Genomic DNA, 21008 nt, shown 5'->3' with positions numbered 1-21008 from the left:
ATATAATGCTAATTTTACTTATTCAGAAATTAAAATAGCAAACAGTTTATATGAGGTGTTGATAATTACCTATATTACTGTAATGCTGTGACAGATGTTGGCAAAAAGAGGCAGAAAATGCCTACAGCTGTGCACTCCATGACATCCAGTTTATACTCAGACAGAAGGCTAACAGATGTTCTGAACTGTCACTTTGCCTAAATGTTTTTAAAGTCTAAGGACCTGCTTTATAATTCACTAGGGCCTCATTTGGTTTCACAGAGGTTCTCAGAATTCCCATCTGTGACAATTAATGTCGAAGACTTTTATAAATCAACCCCTGTCCTTATTAGCCCTCTGCAAATAGATATTGTGTATCTGTATACTCCTGAGGCTTCTATTTTTTTGTGACCTAGTTATTAATTTATATTACTTTTATATAGCATAACTCTTGTTTTGAGAAGAAACAGATTTGGGTGACATGAATACAGCTTGAGCACCAGAGTCAAAAGATTGCTGCTATAATTTAGAGTGACCTCAGAATACCTATGTTAAAATATTCTTTATTTTCTTGATGAATGCTATGGTCATTTCTAAGGTGGCTGTAAAATGCTGGCAACTTCAAGCTACTTGTTTTCCCAAAGGAAAATATAAATCTTGGCGGTATCAAAATAGAGAACTTAAACAAGAATGTTCAGCTGCCAGAGATATTCCTATTCCTAGAGAATTTTTTTTGCTCAGAAATAGTTAAAACATTTGAGGGGTACTTTAAAAAACAAATAAAGGTTCATATATTAAATTATGCTCTTTTAATTAAAAATAAAGATCTTATAAAAGTGATATATAGGTAATGTATGCATGCACAGAAACATTTAAAATGGTCATCTTCAAGCTCCACCCAAATTTGCCAGCATACCTTCAGATAGGTAAAAAAATGTCTCTAGAGTAAGACAACTTAATACTTTATTGATAGTTGCCATTTCTTTTTAAAAGCTGAATTCCTGATGTACAGTATTTTAATAGTTTAAATATTGTGCTAACATAATCAGTGTTTGTCTTCTGTTCCCCAATCCTGTATAGCAGCAGAACTCCAAATTGTACATCTTTCTGGGTTTGTTTCTAAATTACTCCCCACACTTAATTACGAGGATGAGAGGGATGCCTTATTCCTCTTTGTTATAGGCTAAGCTCTCAGTAATCCCAAACAAAAGAGCCAGTTCTGGAAGATATAGGATTTGCTAGCAGGATTATGGTCTCATAGATAATGATGTGCAGTCAGCAGAAGCGAAGCTTTATTTTAATTCAAATAAGCTAGTAAACAAACCACTGACAAGTCTGCTGGTGAGAGTAACTGGCTTCTGTTGCCACATTGGCAGCTAAATTATAGAAAATCTATTATACCCTGTTCACCATATGTTTAATTTAATACAGATACAAATTAAACTATCCACAGTGCCTATTAAAATGACAATACATATTTTTTAAATATATGAATGTTTTAAGATACATTCCCCTGACCTTAAGAAGGGCAGTGCTGATTTGGGAGACTACAACAAAACATGCTAGTCAACAGATTCTCTTCAACAACAGCAACAGTGATTTGAAAAAACACAGAATATTAATAGTACAGTTTTGTAACAGATAATGAGGTTAATTGGGGTGTTTTACCTTCTAAGCATCTGTTCTTACACACTTCACTCCCCCTAGGTTCCTGGGCCTTGCATTTGATAGAAGTGGTTGATATCTAATCCTCTGTATACTTTTTAATTCAGTGCCAGCTGCAGTATGAGGGTTTTGCCCTTTTCCTGCTGCAAATAACTATATTCCTCATTTCTGCGTATTCTCATTTATTAGTGTTCTTTCAAATAACCTGGATTTCTTGACCTGTCAGGAACCTTGGAATTGCTGCTCTGTAATACTGTGGAGGGTTTCAAATTATGAGGAGGGATTCCTGCCTAGGGCCTGTGTTGTTCAGAGGAAGAAGTGTTGAGTACCATGTGTTTTGGCCCATTATGGGCCCTGACTGACTTGAGTTCTGTGGTGGTTAGAGTGAAAGCAGGCATTGGAGAAAAAAATAGAATAACAGCAGGCAAATATTGTGAGAGTCATACTAAATGTGCGTGTCTCCAAATAAACTGAATTTACCTCATAAAGTCAGTAAGCCACTGCAAGTTATGGGGATCAACAGATGATCCTGTCATGAGGTGGTGATGGGCTACTTGAAACTTTATTGAAACCACAGGGAAAGAAATTAACTTCCCCAAATTCACCCCGTGTATCTCAAATGAATGATGATGAAAAAAGTGCCAGTCAAAATATTCCAAGTGAAGAGCTCTCTGGACTTCCCTGGGGTCCTCCTGCCAAGATTGGATCTCTCCTTTCCAGCTCCAGGCTGCTCACAGCAGCAATAGGGATGCAATGAAAATGTAAGTTTTGTGAAATCACTTGCTTGCGGGCTGTGAATTGTCACTTTACCCCACGGTAATATAGTCAAAATTCAGCATTCAAAATTATGTTTCCCACAGTATTTAAGATGTAAAGAGCACATGCAAATGTCATGTGAACATGTGGAAGTATGTGTGAAGGGAGTTCCTGGCTCCTATAAATGTGCAGCATTACACACCAGGCCCTAGACTGTATTTCATCATATGTACAATGTACAGCATGTGCATGAGATGTGTAAATTTGGTATATACTGTGTGCACATGTATGCTCATTGTATGTTTATTTTATTTTCATTTGCCAAAACACGTTCAGAATCGAGATATATTTGTAATGTAGACATAACATACACAGAAATTGAAGAGTTATTGCAAACAAGTGTCATTTATTTGATAAATTTATCTTTAGTATGTAAAAAAATGTCTGGTTCCAAAGAAAATTGACATCTAAGGAGTTGAATGTAATAAAGTATCATGCCCAAGAGATATTTGGACAAAATACAGAATATTACTGGTGCTGTACTTTCTGCTCTTCTTCCCAGGACAAATTTATCTTATACCAAGTGGTCATCCTTCACCAAAGGCATATTTAGCACCACAGCTACCCATAGCAAAATTATTGCAAAAAGTGTTGAGGTAATAAATGAGCAGGCTCTTTCATAGCAACCATGGGGAAAAAAAATAAAAAATAAAAAATAAAAAAGAAAAGCAATTTTAGGAAGCGCATATAAAGTTCTTCCGTAGATTTCCATGCAGCAAAAAGCAAAAGGCCTGCCTGCCCTGCAAACCTGCTGCTCCTCGAGAGCCTCTCTTGTGCTACAGCCTCTTTGCTTTTGAGAAAATGGATTTTCTCCCTTCACATCCCTGAGGGCTGGGGGCAGCAGCCAAGAAGACCCCGCTGCCGGGGTGTCCCGAGTGTCCCGCTGAGGCTGCGGCGTGCTGGAAAGCGGGTCCAGCCTCCCCGGGTGCGCATCTCTGGAGCACACACGGGCACACAGCCCGGCTACCACTCGCAGCTTTTCGGTTCAAAAAGCATGGACGTTGCTGAAGTGAAACGAGAGGCTGAGAACTTCTGGAAATAGATCGGGAAGCCCCTTCTCCCAGGAAAGGAGTCCCGCAGGACACGCGGGGTGGCGGCGGCCGAGCGAGCGCTGCTCGGGGGCGCGGGGGAACCCCGCTCACACCCCGCGTGGGCTCTGCCGCGGGTATTGATACCCTCCGGTATTAAACTTTAACCCTCTAGTCAGCGAGCCAGGATGCGAAAGAAGGGCTTGTCCCGCGTGGGGTGAGCCTCAGCTCCTCCGGGGAAGATTAAGCCGGGAGCCCGGGCGCGGGGAGCGCGGGCCGTGCGCGGCGGAGCCAGGCTCGGGCTGGGGCTGAGCGGTGGCACTGCGGTCACGGCAGGGGCAGAAATATTGGCTGGGGCGAGAAATACCAGCAGCAGCCTATCTTCCCGCTCTGCTTTGAAACAGCTTCAGTGCTTTGTCCTGGGTTGGAGCTCCAAAATTCTGGAATTATTTTTCTTTCTGGACACAGTGATGGGTCAGGCACTCAGCCCCTCTGCGGGAGACCGTGTCTGGCAAACACCTTACTGGTCTGCTGGAATATGCAGCCTAGATATATATCTTTATATAGCAAATTTGGAGCAACCCGTTATTTCATCTATGCACCTGGATACAGACGGTCTGGGTTTGGATGTTTTTGGTTTTTTTTTTTTTTTTTCTGGGGGTTATTTCCCCAATCCTAAAATGAATTGTGAAAGTCAAAATCTAGGACGCTCATTTTCCCACCCCGTGGGATCGGTCTCGGCATGGAGACTTAAGGGTACCAATGTTCGTGCGGGAGCCCAGCCCTTCTCAGACCAAGGGCGAAAAATGCACGTTGATAGGCAAATTTCCCTCAGAGCCCTTCCAATAAGCGGTTCACTTTTTTTCACTGTTGTTTGTTTGTTTGTTTTTCCCTACAGAAAGTCTTAGAAATTGCTGCAACGCGTTACAAAGTTGTAGCTACCCGGTCCGCACACGGGTGATTTCGTTTCTGGTTATCTGCAAAATGAGCTTTAAGCCAATTTCGTGCTTCAGGCTAAAGAGAGGGATTCGTATTTCCCTCCTAGATGCGTGGCATTCCTGGAATCTCTTTGTCAGCTTGCCGTAGGATGCTGCTGTAATTTGCCTGGAAACTCTCTCCAAAATTTGTATACAGCGGTTAAAAGCAACGTAAGATTTCTGAGCCATCGGGTTGCACTCTCTGGAAAGAAAAAAAAAAAAAAATCATTGATAAATCAGTATTAAACTATTCACAGCCTGGTTCCCATTTATCCCAAAGAACCGCCGTAGGTTCAAAATATGCATTTCCTACTAATCTCTTTCCTTCCCTGCTCTAAGAAATAAAATAATCCTTCAGGAGAAGCGGTACTTTCTTGGCGAATCCTAGAAAAGTTCTTGCACGATTTCCTGAACTTTGACACGCTCGGCTCTTTTATGCCACTTCCCCCCCGCCTCCTGCGCATGTAAAGGCTACTGCAAAATGACGGGAGGTTGCCTGAACCCTGCGGCTGGAGATGAGCTCTGCCACCCTCCTTTCGAGTCCCCTCTTGGCGTTGAGCCTGGCAAGCAGCGCTCCCCGGCCCCGGCAGCGCCGCCCCTGCGCGGAGGCGTGCGGAGCTGGCGCGGCCGCTCCGGCGGGGCCGCGGCCGCTCGGGAGAGGCTCCCCGCACCCTCCCCGCGCCGGCGGAGCGAGCTGGGGAGAAGATGTTTATCCTGAGATGCAAAATGGGTTGTTGAAAAACAAGCCATGTGCAAATAGTTTAATTTTCCGTTTTGATGCTTATCTTTGTCTCCCGAATTTCATCGGAGAGGCTTTAATTGGCGTGTGGGTAATAGTTCCTAAATAATCCCTTATTAGATGACTTCAGACGAGTTGTGAACCAATAACGTCTTAGTCCCAAAAGTGAAAGTAGAATTTGAAGGCTCAGGTCAGTTTTTGTCAAAGGGCTCATTTGAACGTGTTTTAGTTTGCTGAAAAAGCTAATTAAAGAACGTTTGAAGGTTAAAGTCATTATTCCGTGCTGTTGTCGTGCTACAACTGAGCCGAGTTTTGTGAAAACACAAAGGGCAGAAGTCACAGAGGTGGATTACTGTCAGTCCAGGCTACAGAGGCACAGAGAACTGTGGCATTAATTCCTATAGAAAGGTAGACAAACACAGTCACTGACTAACAACTTTCCCGCAGAGACCTATTGTCTAAGCACTTTCTACCACTTTGGGGCTCTCTTCGAGTTGCCACAGAAGTAACCAGATCCCAAACTAGGTAACGGGACGACTTTCGGGCGCAGAATTCTTGTCCTGTGAAACAATTTCCACGACAAAAATCGCTGTGGGTCTTGGCGGCTCCCTCTAACATTTATTTCCCCCTTCAGCGGCGCTAATTTATTCATTACTTGGCAGAAAGTTCGCAGCGCGGCAGAACTCTGCTGGAGCCCGCAGCACCCTCGCACCCGCCGCCGCCCGGCTGCCGCTGCCCGCTGCAGATCTGGGCAGATCTGCATCCTGGGCAGATCCGCGGCCCCGCTCGTGGGGCGGCTCCGCAGGCGCTCCGGAACTTTGCGGGCTGCGCCGCCGCGCAAGAGCCGCGCAAGAGCCGCGCAAGAGCCGCGCAAGAGCCGCGCAAGAGCCGCGCTGCGCGGGAGCTGCGCGCCGCGGAGGCTGCTGGAGAGCAGGGACAGGCGGCGCGGCCGCAGGCAGGAAAATCCCGTGGGCTAATCCCGGGGGCTGTCAGCAGCAGTTTGCGCCTTTGTGTGTGCGTGTGCGTGGACAGCAGATTGCAAAGCCGGGCACAAAATATAGGCGCGCACAGGCACGGCCGGGGCTGCTCAGCCTCGCCTCCCCAGCGCCTGCTGCCTTCGCGCTGAGCCGCTTCGCCCCACTCGCTCTCAAAGTCTAGATTTTTCAGGTCTGGGAACGACTGTAGATCTCCCCAAATTCAAAGAAACAGATGTTTGGGCTGATTATGGATGGGGGGAGGGGAGGAGGGATCCCTGCAGCTGCAACTCAAAGAAATATATTGATAAAATATTTCAGCGGTAATAAATACGCAGAGATCAGCTCGACCTTGCGAGGTCTTTATTTTAATTTTTTTTCCCCCATATACAAAAATCTTTATCAAACCTCTATTCTATGGCTTCAATAAACAGAACCCATTACCTCACGGCAGCTTTTGTTGGCCTGTATACAAGCGAGAACAAAATGGTTATTCAGGAGAACGCTTTCGATTTTTATTGTGTGTAGTATGCACAAAGAGCAGTGTTATTGTATTAAAAAGAACCATCTGTAGCAGAAACAATGGCATCAAATTATCTTTGAATACCCACTGCAAAAATATAAAGCTTTTTTATTATTCTTCTGCTGTACGGTGGGGGACGGAGAAGTGACTTTTTTGTTGTTGTGGGTGCATTCTTATAACACACACACAAAATCAGCCATTGGGATTTTTTTTTAAGCCATAAACGATTTTTTCCCCTCTTGTTCCAGGGACTGCAGTTAAGAGCTAGGGCTAGGACTTGGAGGATGTGTAGGCAAACGGAAAGAGAGCCGGGGGAAGAAAAACCGAAATGGATTCATTCTCTGTCCTGGATGGAGGAGGAGAGGAGAGGAGAAGGGAAGGGGACGTGCGAGCTTCCTTCAACTGCCTCTGTCCGGTGAAAAGTGCTCAGACCCCCGGGGCTGCGCCGGACTCCGGAGTCCGCGCGGACTTTCGCGCTGAGCTGCCAATCAAAGCGCTCACAGCCACCACCCTGCTCTGGCACCGACACGTAAGTAGCTGCAGCACAACTTTGACATTCACAGTTTTTCCCCCTCCTCCCCCATGACCTTTAAAACGATCTGGAAATGTAGCTCCCACCTACGACCCGCCACTCTGAGCTCCACCGCGTTAAGCTCGGGGACTGGCGGACGGGTTCGGGCTCGGCTGAAATTGCGCGGCCGCGCACCGGGAGCGAAGCGCCGGGCAGAAGCGCTCCCGCTCCGCGGGCTGCCTCTGCGCTGTCCGCTCCTCTCCCGCGGAGCTCACGTCCCGCGGGGAGCGCTCGGGCTGCAGCAGAGCCGGGATTCTCCGCCGCGGCCCCGGGGCGTCCCAGACGGGGCCGCTCTTGTGGCGTGGCGGAGAGGCGCGCAGCCCCCGGCCGCGCATCGCACGGGGCGGCAGGCGCGGAGCTGCTCGGCGCGTTGGCGGGCCGGGCGCTCCGCGGGCGCGGGCGGGGCGCTGCGCGGGGCGCGGAGCGGCCGCCGGGCGGGGGCTGCGGGCGCGCCGCTCTCTGCCGCCCCCTGTGGGCGCCGCGCGGCCGCTCCGGCCCAATCCCGGCAGAGCGGGGCCGGCCCCGCGCAGCGCCCGCACGCCCCGAGCGGGGCTGCTCCGCGGGCAGAGGCGGCGCATCGCCGGCCCGGGCTCCGGCTGCGCGGGGTCCGCGCCCGGGAGAATCGATAATAAATCGTCAACACCTTTAACTGCCCGCCGCTGCCTTCTGATGCACTTGGGGCTGGGAAAGGCCCGAATTTGACATGTTGGCTCATTATAATAACGTTTAAAGGGAAACTCTTTTTAGTTACAGTTAGCAAAGTTGAGGTTGGATTTCCCCCCTCTTCGCCTCCCAGTTCCCCCCCCCTTTTTTTTTTTTCTTGGTAAGAATTTGGTAGATAAAGGTTAATCTTGGGCTGAATGATAGAGCTGTGATTGACAAGAGAAAAGGTGTTGAGGGCAGGTCGAGCTGTCTTATTTACAGCCCACTGCTTGCTATAGAGCCTTTGTTAGGACTGGAAAGCTAATTTAGTGCTGATCAAAAGCACCACAGAGTTAAAGGACTGGTAATGACTGCTAATTTCATTTCAGCCTCATACATCCCCAACTGCTGTAATTAAAGACGTGCTATTTAAATACAGGTGAAGGGGTTTTGTATTAGGGGGAAAGTGGGTAGCCTGTTACAATTTTATTTATGGTTAATATGGTAAAAGTCCAGCATTCGATTTATGAATTTAGCGATTTGCTTTTTTGCACTCTTCTGCCCCTGCAGAGCAGGGCTGGACGGCAGGGTCGGCCGTGCAGGGGCAGGGTGAGGACAGCGAGCCGCAAGCGATGGATGCGAGCCTCCAGCTAGCGTGGGGTTATCTTATTTTTAATTATTCCCATCAAACGGCAGTCAGGAAACATCGGGAGCTCAAGGGAGAGGGGAGATGGAGGGGCACGTGTCAGCTTTTAAGTGCCTCTGCGGAAGCTCGGGCCCTCATATTATTATTATTTTTAATTAAATTATTTTAGCACTCCACGGCTGGTTCGCTGGCTCTGAGACGATGTAATTCCACAACCAATATAACAGTTTCTTTCTGGGAAACATCAAAGGATGAAAGCTCTACATTTCCGTAGTGGTTAAAATTGACCAAAAAAAAAAAAAAAAAAAAAAAAAAAAAAAAGGAGGGGGAAAAAAAAGAAAGAAAAAGAATTTAGCCTTTAATCTCTTTTTATCCACGACGACTAAAGATCTGTACTCGACCCCGCTCGGCTCCGGGCTGCCCGGGCTCCCCGGGCTCCCCCCGGGCTCCCGGGCTCCCCCCGCTCCCGCGGCCGCTCCGCGCGGGGGGCGGCGCCCCCTGTCGGCCGCGCCGGGGGTGCCCGGGGGATTCCGCGGGACGGGCGCGGCCGCGGGCAGAGCGGCGGCAGCGGCACCGGCACCGGCACCGGCACCGGCAGCGGCACCGGCAGCGGCACGGCAGCACCGGGCGGGCCGGGAGCCAGCGCCTGGAACTGGCTGGGAGTCGCTGCAGGGGTTAAAGTGAGCGCGGTGAGGTAGGGACGGGCAAGGTGAGCAGAGAGCCCGGCACAGGAGCTACGGGCAGGGAAGCCGCCTCCAGCTTGCGCCGCTTGCTCTCCGGAGATATGAATGTGGGCGGAAAATAAGTGTAACCGACTTTTCTCTAAGCAGAGCTTTCAACAAGCCTGGGTCTTCCAGAAACGCTGATAAGTGATGCTCTCCCACGGCTGGGCAGAGCAGGGGAGCTGCTGCGGGACCGCGCCGCCCCGGCGTGCGGCGGGACATCCCCGGCAGACCAACTTCTTTATTGGCAGCCTTAGGCACAAAAAGTCAGGATTAATTTTTCATCGTTCCCAACTTCGGTGTCCCAGTGCTGTCAGCAAATGCCAGCCTTTCAGATGCTCGTGCTTGTGTTTTCCTCCCAACGTGTCTTAAATAAGTCAGTGTTGACAGGTGTTGCTTGTAAGCAGCGTTGAACAGTTCCTTTTCATTAAGGAAACATTTTCTCAAATGGCATATGTTTAAACCCGAAGCAATAAAGTCACTTCAATCCCCCTCAAAAAAAAAAAAAAAAAAAAAAAAAAAAAAAAAAAAAAAAGGTAAAATAAACACCCCCTCCCCAACTCCTGGAAAAGGAAGAAGCGTTATCTTAAGTGAATGCCTGGAGGGAGATGACAGATTTAAAGGAAACCTGGTGATATAAAACGATTAGCCAAAATATGTGACGTGCTGCATTGCCATCAACTTTTTAGATGAATTCTCTACTTATTTTATAGCACGCACGTAGCTCAGTGTAGAGCATTTAACGGTGGTATTTGCTAGATGCGGTAATACCCAGCACGGTTTATGCATCTTGCATGCAAAGAGAAAGACTAATGGAAACCAAATTATTTCTGTTAAATTGGGGTTATTTTGTATCTCCTGTTGACAGCCTGGATGAAAGTCATAACGCAGCAGTTTTTCTATTAAATGAACCCCATGGCTGTTGGTCTCACAATAAACTTTTCACTTTAGAAATTATATTCGGATAGGTTTTTATGAAATATTATTGCTTGTCGCGCTGAGCATACTCTCTCCATTCTTTCAGTTTGATCTCCGCTCGAGACTCCCTAATAAGGCAATTCTGTAGTAAGAGCGCCCAAAATAAAGACATGGCATTTTCTATAAATAATAGCAAGAGCCCTGCACAGATTTCCTGCACAACGGAATTCCCAGATTTCCTTTACTCTTTCTTTAGTTAGCATGCGTTCGGTATATATAACTCCAAAATTAAGCAAAAATATGCATCTGTATAGATCTGTCAAGCCAGTTATAAACAGAGGCGTTATATGTCAATTACCACAGGAAACGGAAAAAATACGGAGCGCTGTACACATGGTTTAACGTCAGGAGGCACTTTACAAAAATTTAGTGACTCCTGCCGAAAGGTGAATGATTAACCCGGTTCCAGGAGAGGGGTTGTTAGTGCTCCTCTTAGAAACAGCAGTTGTGAGGGGGCTGTAAAGGGGCCGTAAACTCCCCCCTCCCTAGGGCAGGAGTTGGCACATAAAATCAAGGGTCCCGAGTGATCACTTTAACCAAAATGCGGTTTTCCTGGGCTCGGCTCGTAACTCAGTTGCCGGGTTTTATTCTGCGGACCTTACTCAAGGGAGTAAATGCTGTAAATCTGGGATCGGGTCCCAGGCTTGGCAGACAGCTGGCAGCAAGGGGGGGGTCAGCTCTGTGCTCAGCTGGCAGCAAGGGGGGGTTATCTCTGTGCTCTGTCTCGTTCATCTCCACTTGGAGGAAAAGTGCGTTTTTAGTTTATTTATGTCTTTTGGAAGGAGCTGTTTCTGGATGCCGGCATTTTCTACATCTCCCTGTTGAGCGGTGGAAGGGGAGACTTGAAGAAACAAACCAGAAAAACAGCCTGAAAGGCCAATTTCGCACTTCACCTTTTCTTGCTTCCCCCGAGCCCGTCCCTGGCACCTGCTGCCCTGAGCACCCGCAGCACCGTCCCTTCTGTCCCAGCCTGTGTGCACCTCCTGGGCCTTTCCCCTCGCGTTCACCCGCTCCCGCCGGGATGGCTCCCGCAGGGACAGGCGGGGTGTTCGGAGAAGCCCCGCTGTCCAGCGATTTCCAGGGATAAAGGGCTGTGACACCCCGCCGACAGCACCCCGCGCCCAAACCCACGCGGCGCTGCAGATGGCTGAGCGCCCAAAGCGCTTCTGCCGCCCGGCCTGCCGCACACACCTGCGGGACCCCCACGGGCTCCCTTCTGCCGCCCCGGAGCAGCCCCAGGCCCCCTCGCCTCTCTCCGCTGCGCCCCGGCCTCCTCCGGCAAAGGCTCTTCGGATCTTCCGATGGAGGACAGCGGACAGACACATGGGAAGTGTTGTTGTTATTATTTATAGCACCATCCCTCTGCTCCGATTAAGCGCCGTCTAAATATGAATTCACTGTATAGACAGCTAGTCTATAATTTGAATTAAAATCCTTCCAACGAGCCAGTCGCTGGAGAATTCTGAAATCACAAGCCTAAGTTGACACAATGAGCCCATGGTGTCAATAAACCATGGGCGAGATGGAGAGATTGTCACTCCAGACCATAACAGTTCTGAAAGTGTCATTACCGTCTGTCCTGTCAATGAGCTCCAAATTAAGGACTATGAGGAACAGCGAGATAAAAGTCACCGTCTTGGCTCCATTATGGGCGATCTTGTCAGTGATCTGAGAATCACTGGAAAGGGCTTTTTTTTTTTTTTTTTTTTTTTTTTTTTTTTTTTTTTTTTTTAATGTACTTTTCAAACCATGCCTCGGGATGCCAGGGTTTGAGGTGCGCTGAGAGAAGCAACCTTGAAGCACCCCAGGCTGTGCCTCAGGCGTTCCCATTGAAACTGCCACAGCTTCTTTGGGAAACGGTGTGAATTCAATGGAAGAGCCGGAATAATTCCATCAAAACTGTGCTGGGGCCAAAGAGGACTTCATTTGATTTGGGCGACACGTGTGATCCCATGAACAGACACTTTTTTTGACCATTATTTTCTTAAGTCAACACAAAGATGGTGAAGGGGAAAGAGGGAAATAAAATAGAAGCCTCAACTTTAGGAAAAGACAATACTTTCGAGATAGCCCCTTCCAGGCATTAAGACTTTCAGAGAATGTCCCCAGTCTCTCTCCTGCGAGCCTGAGAGAGTTAAGGGGACTTATTCGGGAATTGGAAACCTTCAATTCTGGATTTTTGTGCTTTTGTGGGTTTAAGCAAAGCAGTTAGCGTTCTTCAGGAGGGGTTTTGTGTTTAATATACATGAGTTCATTCAACTACAATGGGAAAAGAAAACTCATTTGTTCTTATAAAACTAGGAAGGAAAGATAACTTTAAATAGACTGCCAAAAAGGATCCCGCTCGAGGGGGTTGCCTTCCTGCTAAAGAGCCAACATTCAACTGTAATTTCACCCCGTTACGTTGTACAGTAATTCCTAAGTTTATTCCCTCCACTGATCTTGATTTTCTGATTTGTTTTAAAGATCACATAAGAAAAAGTACGGGCTTCACTTATATTTTCCTTTGGGAAAGAAATCCCGGGAGTGTGATTTTAGATGCAGAGCGAAAATCGCGGACAGTTTGAGGAAGATGATGGCTCTTTATGAAGAGTCATGGAAGCCTGTTTGGACAATCGGCTTCTCCTTTTATTGAGAAGCCTTTTGAAAGCGACTTCGAGAGGTGGTGTGAGCGATTCGGCTTTTCTGCTGCTTATTGTGTACGTTAAACTCCCTCCAGGATCCGAGTTTTAATTTTTCTTTAAATTTTCCTTCTTGCAGCACTGAAAAAAAAAAACAAAAACAAAAACAAAAAACCAAAAAACACCAACAAAACAAACCAAAAAACAGAGCTGCTTTTTTTTGTTTGTTTGTTTCTCCCCACCTTTTTTTTTTTTTTTTTTTTTTTTTTACCTCTCGGCTATTTCTTGTCGCCTCCCCAGCCCCGCAGCACCGGCTCACGCGTGCGGTGGTCGCCGGGAGGGGAGGGGAGGTGGCCGCGGGGCCGCTCCGGGGGCACGGCGGGGCTGTGGGGAGCACAGCGGCCCCCGCATCCCCCGCAGCCCCGGGACCCCGCAGCCCCGGGACCCCGCAGCCCCGCTCGGGCCCGGGCCGTGCGCTGCCCGCCGGCCGCACGCGTGCTCGCCCCGCGTTTCCATCCGGGAGAACAGGGATGAAAGGAGAGGCCGGGAGCAGCGCGGGGCTCCCTCGGTATTCCCCGGCTTTCAAGGGTCCTTAGAGCCCTTGAATGAAATTATTGGGCGAAATGGGGTCTGGCGGGACCGGCCGCGGCTCGCCCCCTCCTTGGTTTGTACGTGTAATGCCACTTCTGAGAGCGACAATCGGGCTACTTGCTGGACAGGGAGGGACAAAAAGGAGATTAAACCGTTTTAAATAATAATAAAAAACATCCCAAACGCAAGCAGAGTGGATTACACTTGCCGCGGCGCCCCAGGTTCCCCGAAGAGCCGCCTTCGGGCCTCGCAGGCACAGCGGCCCCAGCTCAGCCCAGCTCGGCCCCGCCAAACTTCCCAAGTTCCCGGGAGCCCTTCGAGCGCCCCGAGGGTGTCCCCGGCTGTCCGTGTGAGATCCTTCTTTGGCCGGGGACATCCCGCACCTGCAGCAGCTCGGGACCCTGCCGGGGCTGGGGAAGGCTCCCCTGACCCATACGCACTCCGAATGCGGCCCTTATGCCAGGGCATTTCAGACTAAATCTCCCCAAGTTTTTTCCTCGGGATACCACTGCAAACCCACCATGTGATAACTGAAATTCCCCAGAGACTGGGGTGTAGTTAGTTCATTAAAACTTCCCTGACTAACTTGAGCGCTGGGCCGCTACAGCGTAAGAGGGGCAAGAGGAAATTTATCTGTACATTTTCGTCTTTGCCTATTTTTTTTTAACGTAATGAAATTAAAACTTTTGGAGCTCACAGTTGACATTTTGCAGAAAATTGAGTTATCAAGGCAGTAATTATTTCACGGGGAGATAAAACTCTCATAGCCCTAACTGTCAAATAGGGGCCTTTTCAGATTTTAATTACAAAATAAAATTAGTCTGCTCTTCCTCGGAAGGGTTTGTGAGTGGCTAAACAGAGCTTTCCCCAATACTGGTGGTCGTCAAACTCTGCTAATTAGCAATGCTGAGAAATTCCAGTTAACAAGGACATTCTCTAAGTCTCTGCAGGTTCCCTGCCGTTCGCCTTCATTTCCATAAGAAGATTAAGAGTGGAGGGGAACACACTCAAATGCAGATGCAGAAAAGAAGCGTTTTTAACAAGCATCATAATAGTAAGATGCTTGGCTAGTTCTCACCTAATTACTGCAAGTTAAACCTCTATTTGCAGCTAAGGACAAAAAATGGAGCTGCAATCTCCCATCTCCACAAGTCTGCTTAATAGTTTGCTTTAGATTGGTTACTAGTAGGTTCAGGGGAAAAAAAATAATATGAAAATGTGTATATTCTTTCCCATACAGTTAACACGATAGGTTGTATCCGTAGGGCTTTTAGAAAAATCGGCGAGCATTAGAACAATAAATACATAAAATCCAAGTAGTTAACATTCATTTTCTTTTTAAGAGACTCATAACCTGGAAATAAGAGTGCGTGTGCCGCAGAGCTCATCGCTGAGAACATTTGCAGACTATTTGTTTAATGTAAGCACTTTTCATTTCCATAAATTATACCAAAGGCAACGATTTTTTAAATCCACTCAGATTAAACCGTCCCTCTGCAGGCCTCCCTTCCCTGGCTGTATTCTTAGAGAGCAGTGGTGTTATTGTCATTAATATAGAAAATCAGGGACCATTTCATCTTTTCTTTTTTTTTTCTTTTTTTTTTTTTTTTTTTTTTTTATTTTGTAGCCAGCTTCCCGGTCTGCCTCTGCTTCCGCCCACCCGTGTGTGTATTCCCAGCCAAGCAAACCTCCATACCCAGAGGAAAGGCACTAAATGCCCCAAAAGATCCATCGCCCTCACGTTATTTCCTGTATTGCACTATTATGTATATATGCCAGTTTATTGCATCGATAATTAAAAGCGTTAATTAAAATAGAGCCGTAAATACTCCCGATAGCACAATTGTTAGGCACTTCCCATGCTTTATTCGTATGATAAATGCAATTAGGAAAGGACCAGGCCCCGAAAGGCTCTCAGTGAGCACGGGGCAGCCCACGATGCCTGGTCCTGCGTGGAGCTCTGGGCCGAGCACCCCACGCACCTCCCGCAGCTACAGCCAGAGCAAAAATAACCCCTTGCCTGTGCACCGCCAGCCCTCGCTTATCGGTTTAGCACAATGAGCAAGCACCTACACCACCCACCCACCCCCTTTAAAAAAAAATTCAAAATAATTATCCTTAAAATTATTTTTTAATAACTTTATCAACTGGAGACCAAAGGGAGAACAATAACACAGTTAACTGCCGCCGTGCATTCAGCAACGTCTGGACAATCCCAATCCGGGTATACCCCCCATCTCATAATTTGCCCCTGTTTTTCGACGGTTTAACCCATCACTCATCCAGGGGTTATGTATACATTTTCGAATTAAACGCATTGGACCCGATAGGATTTATTTGCGTAATCTACGTACAGAAAAAAAAAAAAGCGTTCCTGTTGGCCGGCGGGTTATTATTATTATCATTATTATTATTCTTTGTTATTATCATCATCATTATTATTACTATCGCTATTCCGCCGGGTGTCATTCCCCGCTCCCTTCCCCCCGGCCCCGCGCGGCTCCCGCCCGGGGCGCGGCCGGGCCGGCAGGGGGCGCCGCAGCGCCGCGGCTGAGGCCGCCCCGCGCTGCCCCGGCCCCCGCCCCGCGGCCCGGCCGCGCTCCGGCCCCCGCGGCTCCCCCGCGGCTCCCCCGCGCCCCTCCGGCTCCGCGCCGGCAGCGCCATCGCGCCGAAAGGCGGAGCAACCCCGTGGAGGCAGGGGAGGCGCGGAGCGGCGCGGGGGAGCGCGGCCAGGGCGGCGAGAGGCTCCCCCCCGCTCCCGCTCCGCGTCCTCTCTCCCCTCCTTCCTTTGTCGTCAAGTGCGGTTTAGCAACAAAGATCCCAACAAGAGAGTGGAAGTAAACTTAGCCGGGGCTTTGTGCAGCCCGTGTAGTGACAACAAGGGAAACAAAACTCCGTATTTGCAGCGCCCGGCCGTGCCCCCAGCCCCGGGCTGCGCCCACCCCGCGCCGCCCGCAACGGGCCCGCAGCGGGCGCGGGGTGAGGGCGCCGCCGGGCCCAGCGGCGCACGGAGCGCGGCCCGGAGCCCTTCCCAGCAGCTGCGGAGGGGTCCCGGCCCCGCTTTGTGTTCGGCGGGGATGGCATGTGGGAAAGCCGTGTTTGCACTGGACGTCCCCCTCCTGCGAGGCCGGAGGCCGGGGGGAAGGGCTCGGCGCGCTGTGGCGCGGAGCAGGGCCCGGGGATGGGCACAGCCTCTGCCCGGGCGCTGCGCTGCGAGCTCCGCTCCCCGGCCGCGGCAGCAGCAGCAGGGCCCGGCGGGAGGCTCCGCTTCACGGGGACTGCACGGCCTGGACGGGGCGAGCGAGGCACACGCAGGGCCCCGCGCAGCCCCTCTGTCCCGAGGGGCACCGGCACAGGGCTGGGGGAAGCCGTTCCCGCTCCGCTCTCCCCATGGCTTCTCCTAGCCCCAAGCCAACATCAACTTAAAGGGGAGAAAAAAAAAAAAAAAAAAGAAAAGAAAGAAAAAAAAAAAACCACCACGTAGCAACAATGCTGTTTACCCACTTCCTCCAAAAGGCGTGTGTGACCTGTTGCTGGAAGGGGAGATACAAAGGCTCCCAGTGGCCGCCCGGGCCGCCCCCGGGCCCGCCTCCCCGCCGAGCCGTCCCGGCGCGCCCAGCCCCCGCCCCGTTTCATGCAAAACCAGGGGAAGAGACTTGTCCTCAGTGGCGGAGCCGCCGCGCGCTGATTGGCCGGAGCGAACGCATTTATTGCCTGACAAGCCCCCATCACATGGATGGTTGTCTATTAACTTGTTCAAAAAAGTATCAGGAGTTGTCAAGGCAGAGAGAGAGAGTGTGTGTGTTTGCAAAAGGGGGTAAAGTAGTTTGCTGGCTCTTTAAGACCGAGGTGGAGAGAGAGAGAGAGAGAGAAAGAGAGAGAGAGAGAGAGAGAGCGCGGCAGGCAGAGAAAAGGGAAAAAGGAGGAAGAAGTTTTTTAAAATCAAGACTCCGGCGGTAATAATAGCAGTTATTAGCATTATTAATCCATCAGCGAAGAAGAAGATCCTGATCTTGATCCAAGTGTGGTTTTGGGGAGTCCCCCTCCCCCCTTTCCTACCCCTCCCTAGGAAAAAAAAAAAAAAGTCCGGCTTGGGACTCCGCTGCGGCTGCTCCTCGTTTCTCTGCTCAAGGCTGGTTCCAGCAAAAGTAGTTTGAATGTACAACATGATGGAAACCGAGCTGAAACCTCCCGCCCCCCAGCAAACTTCGGGGGGAGGCACAGGCAACTCCAACTCGGCCGCCAACAACCAGAAGAACAGCCCGGACCGGGTCAAGCGCCCGATGAACGCGTTCATGGTGTGGTCCCGCGGGCAGCGGCGGAAAATGGCCCAGGAGAACCCGAAGATGCACAACTCCGAGATCAGCAAGCGGCTCGGGGCGGAGTGGAAACTTTTATCCGAGGCGGAAAAGAGACCCTTCATTGATGAAGCCAAGCGGCTCAGAGCTCTGCACATGAAGGAGCACCCGGATTATAAATACCGACCCCGGAGGAAAACCAAGACCCTCATGAAGAAGGATAAGTACACGTTGCCGGGGGGCTTACTGGCACCGGGCACCAATACCATGACGACTGGGGTAGGGGTTGGGGCCACCTTGGGAGCTGGGGTGAACCAGAGGATGGACAGTTACGCGCACATGAACGGCTGGACCAACGGAGGCTATGGGATGATGCAAGAGCAGCTCGGCTACCCGCAGCACCCGGGCTTGAACGCGCACAACGCGGCGCAGATGCAGCCCATGCACCGCTACGACGTGAGCGCCCTGCAGTACAACTCCATGACCAGCTCGCAGACTTACATGAACGGATCGCCTACCTACAGCATGTCCTACTCCCAGCAAGGGACCCCGGGCATGGCCCTGGGCTCCATGGGCTCGGTGGTCAAGACGGAATCCAGCTCCAGTCCCCCCGTAGTCACTTCCTCGTCTCATTCAAGGGCTCCTTGCCAAGCTGGGGACCTTCGGGACATGATCAGCATGTATCTACCAGGTGCTGAAGTACCAGAACCAGCTGCCCCAAGCAGACTTCATATGTCCCAACACTACCAGAGTGCACCTGTTCCTGGCACAGCCATTAATGGCACACTCCCTCTATCACATATGTAAGACAAAGGGGCCGGGGGGGTGGGAGGGGAGGGAAAGGAAAACTAAACAAAACAAACAACAAAAAAACTTTTATTAGAAATTCTGGACTTTTTTTTTTTTTTGGACTATTTTTGTACAGAGAAAACTCCGGAAGGGGGGTGGGGGTGGGGTTTGGGGGGGGGGGGGTGTCAGAAATTAAACCGACAAGGAACTTGTATAGATCTCGGAGGGGAAGCAACTACACAAAACTTTTAAAAAGTTCTAGTTAAAACGGTAGGAACTTTGCAGAAAGTTTGCAAAAGTCTTTACCAATAATATTTAGAGCTAGACTCAAAGAGCGAAGAGGAAGATGTTTTAATATTTGCAGGCAACTTTTGTACAGTATTTATCAAAAGACACATGGCAATCAGAATGTCCATTGGCAATATAGAGAGAAGAAAAAACAACAAGCTCGCGAATTTGCCAATTATTTTTAAAAATTAGAGTCTTCTTGGACCATTGTGGTTGTGGCAGCTGAATTTATAGCAGCTGCGAGAGGAGAGGAAATTATTTTATGGCATTTGGACATTTAAATTGTTTTAGAAATTGTACAAAAGATTAAAAAAGGTAGGATGAGTACTTGCGAACCATGGGCTTGGTTTGCTGGATAAGGGCAAACGTTTAGATTGTACTAAATTTTTTCTTTTCTTTTTTTTTTTTTAACTTCTTGTTAAAAAGCAAAAATTGCCATGCAGGTTCACACGCCGTTTGTTAATTTATAATAACTTTTTGTTTCCAGACTTCATCCTGTTCAAAGGAAAAAAAAAAAAAAAAAAAAAAAAAGGAAAATTACCAACCTGAAATTACTGTGTTTGAAATATTTTCTTATGGTTTGTAATATTTCTGTAAATTTATTGTGATGATATTTTAAGTTCTTTTTTTTTTTCCTCCTCATTTTCCGTAGTTGTATTTTAAAGATTCGGCTCTGTATTATTTGAAATCAGTCTGCCGACAGTCCATGTATATACTTGAACTAATACCATCCTTATAACAGGTACATATTCAAGTTAAGTTTTTACTCCATTATGCACAGTTTGAGATAAATAAATTTTTGACATATGGACACTGAAGTTCCGCTTGAGTCTTGGATTTATTTTTGTAACGCAAGATGTTTTTTAAATAATTCATGCAGTAGAAGGTATCATCGTAGCCAACCGAGTACGATAAATAATGCAGTAATATATAACTATATATATATATATATAACGCATGAATATTTTTATAGATCTGTGTGTAGAGAGAGAAAGTACGGTAGCTTTAATGGAATAACTGCCTGTGCCTCCTTCGGAGGGGACAGGAACGCGGAGTCAGAGGCTGCTCCGCAGTTCCTTCCCTTCCCTCCCGAGGACGCGGGGTGCTCCGGCTCCGGGGGGTTCTCTGGCCGCTGCCTTTGGCCACTTGTTGCCCCCGGAGGGGCCGAGCCGGGGCCGGCGGCAGCGGCGGGCGGGCCGCGGGCACTGCCGCGGCCTCCCGGCTGCCACGGGCGGAGAATGCGCTCCTCTCTTTTCCCTCTCCCAGCCGTGCCTCCTTCCGCTGGGCAGGCGGGAGGGCAGCCGGCTTCCCACGGCCGGGAAGCCGAGAGCGCTCGGCCTGGCCGGGCTCAGCCCTGCCCGCTCCCTTTGTCCGCCACTTCCCAAACTTTTCCTCTCCCGGCTCCTGGGCCGCGCAGGAGGAGGTGAGAGGTGGGGGCGGGCAGAGGTAAGAAACAACAAAAACCGAACGAACAAACAAAACCAGTCGAATGCCAGAGACTTTCACGTTTTATCACAGCTCTTTCTTGAATCCTATTTCTTAAATTGCCAGCGCGGTGTAGCCCCGTTTCGGACACTCTCTGCAGCCGGTCTCAGCCCCAAAGAGAAGCGGTGGCGCCCGCCATATAGAAGGAGAGATCCACCGTCCGTGCCAGGTAGAGTTTTACTTTGTACGGTCGTACCCGCAGTAGCCGAGGACGGGGCTCCGCGCCGCTCCGCGCCGCTCCGCGCTGGCGGCCCGGGCCGGCGCCAGGCCCCGCGGCCCGGGCAGGGCAGGGGGCGATGGGCAGCGCGGCTGGGCAGCCCCTGGGCAGCCCCAGCGGGTATTTGGTGCTGCTAACGCGGCTTCCCTAAGGGGAAACGCGCGAGAGGGAGATGTAAATAACAATAATAATAATAATAATAATAATAATAATAATAATAATAATAATAATAATAATAATAATAAAGGTATGGATTTTGGGATTTGAAGTACTGTGATTGCGAACTGGTCGTGTGTTCTGCTACTGGCATGTGGTACGTGGCAAGGAAAGCATGTGATGTTTGGCTTAGGCAAGGCACAAAGTGGGCACTCCGGCGCGGGGCAAGCGTTGCTGAGCTTTCCTCTCCAGTATTTCTTGTCAGCCACTGGATTTCGCTTTAGGTCGAGGGGGGGGAAGAAG

At 49.5% G+C, this 21008-nt stretch overlaps 1 protein-coding gene across 1 annotated transcript; it reads left to right on the top strand.

Annotated features, from left to right (window-relative positions):
* The first annotated feature begins 17231 nt into the window (after positions 1-17231).
* On the top strand, positions 17232-18720 carry SOX2 (SRY-box transcription factor 2). Its single transcript, XM_038145606.1, has one exon. The coding sequence runs from the start codon at positions 17630-17632 to the stop codon at positions 18575-18577; it is 948 nt and encodes a 315-aa protein (XP_038001534.1). The 5' UTR covers positions 17232-17629; the 3' UTR covers positions 18578-18720.
* The last annotated feature ends 2288 nt before the right edge of the window (positions 18721-21008 follow it).

Source organism: Motacilla alba, chromosome 9 (genome assembly GCF_015832195.1).
Source record: "Motacilla alba alba isolate MOTALB_02 chromosome 9, Motacilla_alba_V1.0_pri, whole genome shotgun sequence".
NCBI lineage: Eukaryota > Metazoa > Chordata > Aves > Passeriformes > Motacillidae > Motacilla > Motacilla alba.
This window is presented reverse-complemented; position numbering and strand designations above follow the sequence as displayed.

Excerpts from the sequence above, each read along its gene's own strand:
- SOX2 (XM_038145606.1), top strand. The coding sequence starts at position 17,630 with ATGTACAACATGATGGAAACCGAGCTGAAACCTCCCGCCCCCCAGCAA.